At 42.2% G+C, this 13,111-nt stretch overlaps 1 protein-coding gene across 4 annotated transcripts; it reads right to left on the bottom strand.

The window, feature by feature from the left end:
- Positions 1 to 541: 541 nt before the first annotated feature.
- On the bottom strand, positions 542 to 12,775 carry STK16 (serine/threonine kinase 16). Of its 4 annotated transcripts, none has more exons than XM_060773030.2 (8): positions 12,684 to 12,775; positions 7,190 to 7,302; positions 4,762 to 4,981; positions 2,689 to 2,822; positions 2,287 to 2,407; positions 1,474 to 1,569; positions 1,202 to 1,323; positions 542 to 1,118 (listed from the first exon to the last, which is right to left on the bottom strand). In XM_060773030.2, exons 2-8 carry the CDS (start codon positions 7,273 to 7,275, stop codon positions 980 to 982), a joined length of 918 nt encoding a protein of 305 aa, XP_060629013.2. In that variant the 5' UTR covers positions 7,276 to 7,302; positions 12,684 to 12,775; the 3' UTR covers positions 542 to 979. The 4 variants fall into 4 exon arrangements, with proteins under 4 accessions (XP_060629013.2, XP_060629029.2, XP_060629021.2 ...); XM_060773046.2 differs by lacking the exon at positions 12,684 to 12,775 and adding an exon at positions 12,511 to 12,616; XM_060773038.2 differs by lacking the exon at positions 12,684 to 12,775 and adding an exon at positions 12,448 to 12,615.
- Between the last annotated feature and the right edge of the window lie 336 nt (positions 12,776 to 13,111).

Here is a 13,111-nt window from a genome sequence, read left to right as displayed (position 1 = left end):
AGGTGAGTGATATGCTTATGGTATGAACCTCCTTGGCCTTTCTATACTTTCATTTACACATAGATGCTCATTCTAGCACCATTTTCTTTCAATACAAATGCTTTCTATCTACTAACCTTGCCAAGAACAGCCACCGCCCTTGCTGATTTTGCCTTAAGAGTGAATTTATTCCAGACAGACTAAAGATGTGGCCACTTTGCACAAAACTAAACCTTTTGGACTGTGGAAATTATAACATACATTTGAATGGAGTTCGTGTTCAACAGAGTACAACAGTGGTCATTCTGGAAATAACTGAAACCTCGGTCAGTTAAACAAGATTTCCTATCCTATACCACTCAACTTCCCTTAGCCTAAACAATTAATTAGACTAGCACAAATCAGACAAACATGGCAAATACACAATGATAGAGAAGATACTTGATGTAAAACAGGAAATGGACCAAACTGAAATGAATAGGTAAGGAAAAACTAGTATGGTTAGGTCACCTCTTTCCCCATTCACTCCTCAACTTAAAAACTTGGAAACCACTGATGCAGCTGCATTGTAAGGATTTTATTGAACACATAGGCACTGAGAGTGTGCCTGCACCAAAATAAATAGGGCGCCAGCCCCTCAATAATTAACCGCAAGCAATATTTAAGATTTTTTAAAAGCTGGCCATTTCCCCATCTATTCTTGAGGTACCTTGGATCCCTTGTACAACATCCTATGGAGGGAGCGGGTACGCTGCCAACAGACCAGTTGAGACCCAATAGGATTGTTGAGGTGCATGCTAGGGCACCAGTGAGAATGGCAAGGTAACTGCCAAGAGAGTCCCAAAGTCTATCATCTCCAAAGCAAGAGGTGGCCCCACTCTGGAAGGTGGCAAGCACAGAACAGAACATACCATGTCCTGGCTTTGAACTTAACCTCTTAATGTCCCATTTGGGCTGCAACGCCTCTCCTGGCCCCATCTCTACCACACATTCAGTGGGCTCAGATGCGTGTGGTGTCCTGTCCAGCAGGCGGTGGCTGTATCTCTTCAAGCTGGCAGATGATGCCAGCAATGTATGGGCGCTGTTGAGGATTCACTATCATCATTGAGGAGAGGAGACGTTCCAAGGCAGGTGAATACCTGTAATTTAGAAGCCATTTACATTGGATCTTCCTTGAAACCTGGGCAACTCTGAGCTTCCCTTTCCTGAAGCACTTCCTTACCTTGTATTCTGGGGCACAGTGAGATCATTCTGTACAGCCAAGGCCACACTGTCCCCCTTTTGGAAGATCATGTCATAAGGCCCCTCACCAAACATCATACAGTACAGAACACAGCCTAAGGACTAAGGAAAGGCAAGATGAGTATATGGAGCAGAAGGCTGGCCCAAGAATGGAGAGAGGCCACAAGGAGAGGACTTTCCTCCCCTGCACAACATTACATTATTTAGAGTATTTGCAGATGTGTTTTTCTAAGTGGAAATTAAGGCCCTTACCCAGACATCAGTACGTTCATCAATAACACAGTCACGTTCGACATTAAACAGTTCTGGTGCTCGGTAAGAGATGGTGCAGCGCTGGGCAGCCCAGTCCTGTGAGATAAAGGGACAAAACTGAACTTCAGCTACAGAACATTGGTAGGGAAGGGGCATGGGAGGGATTAATTTAAATCTTCTATTTTCTATGTCCAAGAAAGTAACATGTAACTCAGAACAACATCCGGTAACAATGGCTACCAAGCACTGTTCGAGCCCCATTAATGCAACAAACCTGTTGCCCATTCTATTCACACTGCAACCAGAACAGAGTCCTCAATGTTACTAAGTATGGTTACCCACTACCAGCTTCCATCTTACCTGATTTTTGATTGTTTTTAATTCCAAAACTCAACCTAGGTAGAAAATATTCATGTCCACAGAAAAAAATAACAGTGATGTGGGATAATTCTATGAGGTGCTAATATTAATTTTTCTCTGGTAGTGCCACATCAGGGATCCATAGAGCAATATCCCTAAAGTTCCCTACAGTTATAATGCTTGAACTATAGGTTGTTTTTAAAAAGTAGAACAATGTTGTGTTAAAGTAGCAATTGTAGTGCTAGCATGTGAAGACATAATGCATAGTTACTTTTGTGAACTCAGAAGCAATACCCCCCCAACCCCCACCCCCACACTAAATAATATGATGTGTTTTAAATTTGCATTCCAAGCTATGGGAGTGGGAATATTTCATTGTTAATCTAATTTAGATTCTTCCCTCTTAACTTTGTTGGAAATTCCCACATCCTTTTCACTGGGCCACCCTTGTACCTGCAATGTCATGGCTTCCCGGGAGCTCCGTACTTCAATGCGTGCTTGATTCATAGAGCCTAGGTCCATCAACAATGGTTGGTCATCGTCATCCAGCAGAACATTTGTTGGTTTCAAGTCTCTGAAGGAAGCAGAATGGAATCTCCAGAATTGTCTATCATGGCCTTCTAAAGCTTGTTTCTTATTTGAAGTTATCTTTCAATCTCCTGATTTCTCAACCTCAGTTTTCTTCATATTGACAATACTGCTAGGGATGCTTCATGCCAACATATGATTTCTTACTTTAACTCACTCCTTTACCATGCACTGAATGCCACTCTATGGACTCCCCACCCCAACCTACACATGGCTTGTCCCACAATATCATTGCTAACCATCTCTGCTTTAGAACCAGTTTCTCACCTGTGTGCATAACCCTTATTATGAATGGCCTGCAGGCCTCGGCAAAGACCATGAAGAATGGCAAGGATCCGCTCCTCGGGCATGAAGGCACCTTTGTCTTTCAGAGCTTCAACCTCCTGCCAAAGTGTTCCTCTCTGCAAAGAAACGGCCAGCGACAAGGGATAACACAGAACACCAGTGACAAATTCTCTGGAAGAGGAGTCTTCACTAAAAATTACAACTAAATATATTTTTTCCAAATTTACTACGTGAGTTTGAGACTGTTTATCCTTGAGTACCCTTATTGCTTCAGCATCTGTCCCAATACACTCCAGAATGGGATGAGGCCCTTTAAATGTTGCAAAACTACAACGTCTCAGCATACATTAGCATATACAGGGGGGATTAATGGAGTTGCAGTCTATCACTTGGAGAGCCACATGCTCCATATCCCCAAACAAGAAGAAGCAACCAAAGCAAGGCTGAGGGACGTTTTGTCCATCCCAGAACTCTAGTCCTGAACAGTCTGATCAAGGATGAGGCATGATGTCAGTAGTATTTATTTAGTATCTGAAGGGCTTATGGTCCCCTACTCCTGCACCACAATTTACTCAGGGAAGAGCTTTGCAGCAGTGCTATTCCAACACATTTGTTAGCTGTTATTCTTGTTTTACCAGGGATTGTCATGCATGTATCTCTAAAGTTACTGTATCACCCTGCTACAGTCTGCAGTTTTTAAATGACTACTGTTGTGAAAGGCTCTAAAATGCAAACACGTCAGAAATATGGGAGAGGCAGAATAGTTCAATAGTATTATAGTAATGGCATCATTTGTTCTCAGTTTGCTGCTATAGATTTGAAAATGGTAGAATGGCTGAATACCAGAAGCTCTGAGGTACAATTTTGTCATGTATACCCTATCTTCAAGTGTTATGTGACAATAATAGCCATGTGTGCTGTTGGCTGGTACACCAACGGCATCGTTATCTCTAATGCAACAAACACATTGGTTACATCTAGAGTGCTATCATGCACGGTATGCATGCAGGTATCTGAAAAGCATTTTTGAACTCTTCTGTTATTACTAACTAAAGCCATAAGGCTGTTGTTTGGGCTTCTTTTTCACAAAATATAAATTCTTCTTTTGTTCATTATGCCAGTTTATTTATTTATTATTTATTTATTTATTTCTTGCATTTGTTAACCGCCGCTCTCAGCCCAAGCCCAAGTCAAAGTGCTGCTTAGTAAAACGTAAAGATTTCACCTGACATTAGGTCTAGTTGTGTCCAACTCTGGGGGGTGGTGCTCATCTCCATTTCTAAGCCGAAGAGCTAGCATTGTCCATAGACACCTCCAAGGTCATGCGGCCAGCATGACTGCATGGAATGCCGCTACCTTCCTGTGATCTACTCACATCTGCATGTTTTCAAACTGCTAGGTTGGCAGAAACTGGGACTAACAGCGGCAGCTCCCCGGATTCAAATTGCCAATCTTTTGGTCATCAAGTTCAACAGCTCAGAGGTGTAAACCACTGCACCACCAAGGGGCTTCTTATGGCCTGTAAATCCCCAACTAGCTTGGAACCAGAACAATGAATAGCTATCTTTTCCCACACTAGACGACATCTTCACCAGAATCTTTTATTTGCAACTTTAATATGTGGCTGGAGCAAAAGAAATGACTAGCATTTCTCAATTGAAGCAGGATGCCAGAAAGCAAAACAGCCTATTCTAGAAATGTTGTTCCTTCCATCTCGTTTACATTTCAATAATCTATTTAAAACTTTTAGACTGACTTATTTTCTCGGGAATCCTGTTTCAGCTGGCTCTTGTTTTGATTCTGTTTTGATATTATAAAACTGTGTCCTGTTTTCATCTTAGTCACAAGCCCAAGCAAGGCAAAAAACAAACACAGAACCCAGGAGACTGAGCCTATGTCAGAAGATATCAGCCTCTATGATTGGCATCTCTGTATACTGTGCACATCTCAGTCATGCATGGGTGAATCCACAAATACTACATTCCCCTACATGCAATGCAGCACCTACCTGCATCTTAAACTGTGACACTAGGCATGAAGCTACTAGTCTCTCACCTTGAGGAAAGGCAGTAACAGCCAGGCCTCGTGTTTGGATCCTTTCTCCACAATGGCATGTGCACATAGGGGCAAGATATTTGGGTGATCAAAAAGCTGATGCATCTCAATCTCATGTGTGGCTTCCTGGCGATCATCCTTGTCATGGCATACGATGCGTTTCAGTGCATAGAAGCGTCCATCATGCAGCCCCTCTACAAGATCCACATAGCTGAAGCCACTGGGTCAGAGAGGAATTGGGTCAAGAACAGAGTGGGCACATAAAGAAAAGAAGCTCATACTAGCTGAGATTATTTTCTGCTTCTCCTGCTCTCTGCATACTAAGGGCTTTATCACACTAGCCTGTTATCTCATCACAATCACATTGTTTAAACATTGTTATTAGAACAATATATATTACACCTAGTCACAATTGTGCAATGCTGGCACTTCGTTGTGAATTCCTGCTATGGGTTTTCTGCACAGCATCACTTCCTACCCATGTTTGCCCTACCTAGTGCATATGCAATGTTTTCCCCTATACCCCACCTCCATTCTTTTGCAAAACTTCCCTCTACTTCACAAGATTGGGACTGCAGCAGAAGGACATTATTATACAAAAAAAGAGTGGCAGAACAACAGTAATACTGGATTCTTCCCATCAGTGAAAAGTAACAATCTTGATTCAGGTACAATGCAACTGTGGGACAGCCACAGCAAAGTGCAGTAAACCCCATCTTGGCATAATTGCACTTCAGCAACTTTCTGTGATAAAGGCCTAGGTTCCCATTCATACCCAGTCTTGCAATAATGCCATATTTTGCTACTTGAAGTAACCTTGACAATCAAGAGGGAAAGGGATAATACAGAACACCAGTAAGCAAATGCTCCGGAAGACGAGTCTTCACTAAAATTACAACTAGAAATCATTTATACTGCAACTTCTGGATCTGGGTGTGGACTAGTGTGTCAAATAAATCCAAATAAAAATAACTAAATTTTTGCAGCCTCCCAACAGACACACACAATTTTGAAAACATACTGGAAGCTTTGGGAGAATTGGGGGCTGTACATTCCCACAGAAGCCACATTTCCAAACTATAGAATTAAAAAAAAAAGATGTGCATTCGTTCATCACAGACATGGAAAAAATGGGGAGAAGAGAAGACTGTAAGGAAGGTTTGTCTCCTTTCCTCTTCCAGCCCTCAGAGGAGGAACAACCTTCATGCCGTGGCACAAACATGCAGCTTCTTTATTATTATGGCTCCTTATTTTCACTTATCAGAGCTTTGACAAGTAATGCAAAGAGGCACAACAATATTCTAATCCATAACCTGGGTGTCCAACCATACTTTGCGAATATCTCTAGCCCACTGGATATAAAAAGGGACAGCTCACTCCATATTCTGAATTCCAGTTTCTTCTGAGACAACACATTTTCCATTGCTAGATACAAAACAGAACTAGAAACATTGTTGGTTTGACAACCAAATAGTTCAGTGTGTCTTAGATAGCTAAGAGATACATAAACAGGAGAAAGATGGCCTATTTATCAGTCTACTGAGTGAAGACAAGCAGCGGATTCAAGTTACAGCAAGACAGACTTTGGTTACATACCAGGATTAAACTTTCCAACTGTAATGAATGACTAGGCAATGGAATGAGTAGCCTTAGGGGGATTGTGGTGTCATGTTCTATAACGGGATTTCCAGCTCAATACTTTTATTGAGAAGTAAGTTCAAATGAGCATACACCAACATAAAACATGAGCAAGATTGCAACATTACGCCAGGGATTTGGAACCTTTGCCCTTCTTCTTTCTTGTTTTCTTTTTGGCATTTGTACCCTGTCACTTCTCTACCCCCAAAGGGGGACTCAGGTCGGCTCATACTAGCAACGGCGCAAGACCGCCACATCACAATTACAATAACATAACACAATCAAATACAAAACAATCATTAAAACCAATACATATAGCATAAATTAAAACAATTAAACAAAGTCACAATGTCATCTGCCGCAATACCAGTGGTTCGGACTACAGCACTCAGTCTTTTATCATTGACCATGCTGGGTGGGACAAAAGGGAGTTCTAAATAAAAACATATGGAGGGTTCAACATTCCCCATCTCTGTTTTAAAGAAGCTTGAATATTATGGGGGGGGGGGGGGGTTACAACCATTTTATCATACTTTGCAAATACCTTTAATCCAATGGATTGGACTAAGTTGGGAATAGGCAAAGTGTGACCCTCCAGAAGTTTTTGGACTGTATCTCCCAGCAATTAACACAACTGACTGATAATTAAAACTCAACAAAAACTGGAGGTATAACATTTCTCCATCCAAGATGAGGTAAATTTCAAATTCCATCAGTTGCAGAAAGCGGTCATACTTGGTGTGTACAATCAGTTATGCAAAAACCCAGATTTCTACTGTGTCATACTCACCCCTCTCCGAGTCTATGAATTGAAAGGTAACGTTTGTTATTGATAGTGATGGTCCCTCTTGAACAGATACATAGGGCATGGCCCATGATGGTCACTGCAACATCCTTCTGGCCCTACAGAGGATAAGGTAACACTGGATGTCTACCATAAAATCATATTTAATATATTCATTATTATTAGTATCATCATCATCATCATCATCCTGCTATTTCATATGATAATATCCATGGCAGCCAGCAATATTGAAATCCCCAGACATGCAAACACAGAAAAATATAGTAAATGGAACAAAGAGAGACAAAAGGACAGAAGTCAGAATAAAAATAGTATGAGGCAGAGGTCTATTCAGCCAGCTGAAGCAATTCTTTGTCTGGAGGTGAACAGCTATTTCTGAGGTATGTAGATTGGGGATAGGCTAAGTGCAACCACTCAGATATTCTTGGACTGTATCTCTCATCAGTCCTAGCTACATAGGCATTGGTGGAGAATAGTGGGAGCTGCAGTCCTCCAACATCAGGCAGGTTGCCCTTTGTCCACCCCTGATGTGATGAGCCGTCCTTGGAAGGATGTTTCAAAATCCAAATATGGCCATTGAGAAGACCCTCAGCCATACCAATCACATCTTATATATTGATAGGATGTTAAGGAAAGTCTTTTTTTACTGGCACCTATCATCCTTCTGGTAGGTTAAAAAGTTAGAAAGGAACACAAGTTCAATCCGTTGGCCACAAATGGGATTATCTACTAACCAGCTTCCCCTTCCCCTGTCAGTTTTTCACTTTTAAAGTTAACAGTCCACAATACTAATCAAATAAGTCCAGACAACTCCAGCAACTGACTCAAGTCAGATGTTGTGGGGAAGGACTCTCCATCTTTCATGCTGTCACTAGCAAATTCTCAGAGCGGATCAGGAGGGGGAGGGTGAATTCCAAACCCATAAATGGCACTTAGATGTATAATGTGAGAAAAAGTGTTTACTCGTTTTCTAAAAGGAAACATCCTGGTTACATGGAACAGAGTCTGTAGTTTCAACAGTCCTTCACACAGCCCAAGGAATGTGAAACATCGGTATTTATTTGAACAGGGAAGAAAGTAAAACCCTTATGTTGCATTTATTGCTGTTTAACCTTTTACATTTTATTTTCACAGATAAATTACAATTATGGGGAAAGGGGGAGAAATCACAGAAACAAAATGTCACTCCTGAAATTATCAATATTGGGAAATATTACAGCAGACAAAATGCAAATACTTCCAAACCCCTTCTGTTTGCTCCCAACATAGGCATACTACGCTGCATAATGCCTGTTGTGATACATAATTGGCTTCAATCCATCAGAAGGAAACAGCCTCAGCAGTTTGCAGTGGACATTAACAGCTTGCAAAGAAAGAGGGGAAACTGAAATATCTTAATTATTTTCAGAAAAATAATAACAGGATGCTTTTCAAACACTGGTGGAGGGAAGCCAGGCCTCCTCTTATAATGAACACTTCTTTGTAAAACAGATGGTTTCTAACACCACCTTATATCTAGGGCAATGGTTACCAACCTTTTTTTGGCCATGCCTCACCTAAGCATCCCTTAAATCTTGATGCCCACTCCCTTCCCCATGGCATGTATTATTATTAAAAAAATGAACTCTATTTAAATAGAGGAAGCCTAACATTTATTATTTATTTATTTATGATATTTCTATCCTGCCTTTCTCATGCCCGAAGGCGACTCAAGGCGGCAGCAAATTGACAGCAATTTGATGCCATAACAACCCGCAATATACAATTAAAACATTTAAAACAACATTATAAAATACATACAAAAACTATTAAAACATATAAAAGGTCTTAACTTGGTCTAAAGAAGCTTCCAAAGAACATGACATCCATGAAAGAGAAAAATAAAAGAACGAAAGAATTTGAGTAATATGCATCAAACTCAGGATAACTCAAGTGTTCGACTTCATGGCATGTATTTGGTGAGAAAATGCAACAATATCCTGTCACCTGACATTAATTTTCTTGTGGCTGATAATCTTTTTAAAACAAATTTCATACAAACATATTGATTTACCTATGAAATTAATAATTGTGCTTTGGATTTTTTCACAGATACATTGCTACATTCATATGCAGAACAAACACAAGCACATACACCCACACACATATAATTAAGAACACTGAGGGGAGCGATGCACTCTCTAGATCACTCTATGCTCTCCCAACTCCTTCCTCTCTATGAGTGGGCTTTCCCCCATGTACATTCTGTTTTTAATTTTATAAATGCACATGTCACTATATATATATACACACACACATATAGAGGCAGTCCCTGAGTTACCAATGTCCAACTTACATATGACTCATAGTTAAGAACAGGGATGAGACAATAGGAAGTGAGAGAAATCTACCCCTAGAACGGGAAATTCACTCTTGAAATAGTTATCATGGGGGAAAGGTGTCTCCACTGAAGCTTTATCACTAATCTTTGTTGCCACAGCAAGCCAAATCTTTCAAAATTTAATTATCACAGGAAGAGAAAGTGATGTGAAATCTTCTGAACAGGGGCAGACAGCAAAACAAACATTACAGGGGTGTTAACTCTTTCCTATGTATCCAAATCATATACACATACATATTTGGCTGGAGTTATAAATTCAACTTAAGAACAAACCTACAGAACCTATCTGGTTTGTAACTTGGGGAACTGCGTGTATATGTATACAGGGATGAGACAATAGGAAGTGTATATGAAGTTCCTAGAACCATAAGTAAAGGTAAAGGTTTCCCCTGACATTAAGTCTAGTCATGTCCAACTCGGGGGGGGGGAGGGTTGCTCATCTCAATTTCTCAGCCAAAGAACTGAGGTTGTCCGTAGACACCTCCAAGATCATGTGGCCAGCATGACTGTATGGATGCCGTTACCTCCCTGCAGAAGCAGTAGCTATTGATCTACTCACATTTTTATGTTTTTGAACTGCTAGGTTGGCAGAAGATGAGCCTAACAGTGGGAGCTGACCCCGCTTTGAACCACCCTTTCGGTCAGCAAGTTCACATCTCAGCTGTTTAACCCGCTGCGCCACCCGGGTTAAAAAATTAACACTTAATAACTCATTCTTGAAAAGGAGACAATTATGAGAGATCATTATGAAATAAATGGAAAGCACTCTACAAACAGAATCATTTGATGCCTGCATGCCAACCCCTTGGCATGCAGGCATCAAAGCACTCTCGACAAATGGCCATCCAGCTTCTGCTTAAAAACCTCCAGCAAAGGAGACTCAACCACACTCTGAGGCAGCATACTCCACTGCCATACAGCGTTTACCATCAGGAAGTTCTTTCTAAAGTTTAGGTAGAATCTCTTTTCCTGCAATTTGAATCCATTGCTCTTTGTCCTATTTTCCAGAAGATAAGCCTGCTCTCTCTTTCTAATGACATCCTTTCAAATATTTAAACATGGCCATCATGTCCCCTTTCAGCGTTCTCTTCTCCAAGCTAAACACCCCCCGCTTCTCATAGGGTTTGGTTTCCAAACGTTTGATCATTTCAGTTGCCCTTCTTAAACACGTTCCAGCTTGCCAATATCTTTCTTGAATTGTGGTGCCCATACAGTAAATGGACACAGTATTCCAGGTGAGATCTGACCAAAGCAGAATAGAGTGGGACTATGACTTCCCTCGAGCTTGACACTACTGATACAGCCTAAAATCACATTGGCTCTTTTAGCTGCTGCATAACACTGCTGACTGTTGCTTGTAGTTCCTCTGAGACTCCAACATCCCTTCCACATGGACTGATGTCAAGCCAAGTGTCACTTCTCCTATATCTGTGAATTCAATTTTATTGCCTAAATGTAGTACCTCACATTTGATCCTGTCGAAATTCATTGGGTTGCATTGAGCCCTGCTCCCAACCTGCTAAGGGGTGCATCTACACTGTAGAATACTTCAGGAAATAAAGCCTGACTGTTCATTGGAGGGAAGGATATTAGAGGCAAAAATGAAGTACTTTGGCCACATAATGAGAAGACAGGAAAGCTTGGAGAAGACAATGATGTTGGGGAAAATGGAAGGAAAAAGGAAGAGGGGCAAACCAAGGGCAAGATGGATGGATGGTATCCTTGAAGTAATTGGCTAGACTCTGAAGGAGCTTGGGGTGACCACGGCAGACAGGGAGATCTGGCGTGGGCTGGTCGATGAGGTCACAAAGAGTTGGAAGCAATTAAACAAATAAACAATAACAACAACACTGTAGAATGAATGCGGTTTGGACTGCTGTGGTTCAGAGCTATGAAATCATTTATTTATTTATTTATTTATTTACATTATTTCTATCCTGCCCATTTCAGTCCATTTCAGGGCGGTACTCATGGTAGTTGGAGCCCCAGTGGCGCAATGGGTTAAACCAGGGGTCCTCAAACTAAGTCCCGAGGACTGGATACGGCCCTCCAAGGTCATTTACCCGGCCCTTGTTCAGTGTCAACCTAAGACTGAAACAACTTGAAAGCACACAACAACAACAGCAACATCAATCCTATCTCATCAGCCAAAAGCAGGCCCACACTTCCCATTGAAATACTAATAAGTTTGTAATTGTTAAAATTGTTCTTCATTTTAAATACCATATTGTTTTAAGTGTTTTATTTTTATTTATTTTTTGCACTACAAATAAGATATGCACAGTGTGGATAGGAATTCATTCATGCTTTTTTTCAAATTATAATCTGGCCCTCCAACAATTTGAGCGACTGTGACCTGGCCCTTTGTTTAAAATGTTTGAGGACCCTTGGGTTAAACCATTGTGCTGGCAGGACTGAAGACCAACAGGTAGGAGGTTCAAATCTGGAGAGAGAGCACAGATGAGCTCCCTCTGTCAGCTCCAGCTCCCCGTGTGGGGACAAGAGAGAAGCCTCCCATAAGGATGGTAAAACAGCAAAAACATCCAGGCGTCCCCTGGGCAACAGCCTTTGTTGTTGTTGTTCATTCGTTCAGTCGTCTCCGACTCTTCGGGCAACAGCCTTGCTGACAGCCAATTCTCTCATACCAGAAGCGACTTGCAGTTTCTCAAGTCGCTCCTGATACGGAAAAAAAAATGGTAGCTGTAGTTTAACAAAGCCTTTATCAGCCTTCTCTTTCCAAGAGGGCTGGTACCCTCACCAATACAACCCCTAGGATTCCACAAAACCGAGCCATGGCAGTTAAAGCAGTGCAAAGCCGGGTTAATTCTGCAGTGTGAATGCACCCCCATTCCCTTTCGCACACCCTGCTGCCATGTCAGGTGTCACCCATCCTATTGCTGGCTCAGAGGAAGTGGGAAGAAAGAACCTCCTCCTGCTCTGGAAACCCCGAGGCCTTTTCCCCTGGCCCTCCGGCGCCCTAGAGGCAGGAAGTACGGAAGGCCCATCTGTAGCCTTTCCCGAAGCCCCGCCCCCTGGCAAGGCCCGGCGGGAGGGAGGGAGGGAGAGAAAGAGCGGGCGGGCGGGCCGCCATCCACTCACCGGGTCCAGTCCAGCGCGCGGAGGATGCCTACGCACGCAGCGTGCGACGCCAGCCACACATTCTGCCCGGCCACGTCATTATCCTGCGCCTTCTGCGCTGCTGCCTGCCTGCCTGGCAGAGGTTGCCTAGCAACTGTTCTCGAGGGTGGGGAGGCGGAGGAAGAGAGAGTGAGGGGACAGGCAAGGAGTGAGCTCAGCTCATTCTGGTCCCGTGCATTTCTTCACATTCAGAAGTCTTTTATCACACCAGTGGTAAAAGACTTCTGCACAGCATTATCGTTGTATGTGGTGCTTTGCACCTAAAAGAACCCCTAAGCATTTTCCAGCTTTCAGAGTCACAATTTAAGAGGACACCTATACTGTGGAATGTATGCAGTCTGACACCACTTGAAAGGCCCTGGCTCAATTCTATAGAATCGTGGGAATTG

This window comes from Anolis sagrei, chromosome 1, assembly GCF_037176765.1.
Source record: "Anolis sagrei isolate rAnoSag1 chromosome 1, rAnoSag1.mat, whole genome shotgun sequence".
NCBI classification, from domain to species: domain Eukaryota; kingdom Metazoa; phylum Chordata; class Lepidosauria; order Squamata; family Dactyloidae; genus Anolis; species Anolis sagrei.
This window is presented reverse-complemented; position numbering and strand designations above follow the sequence as displayed.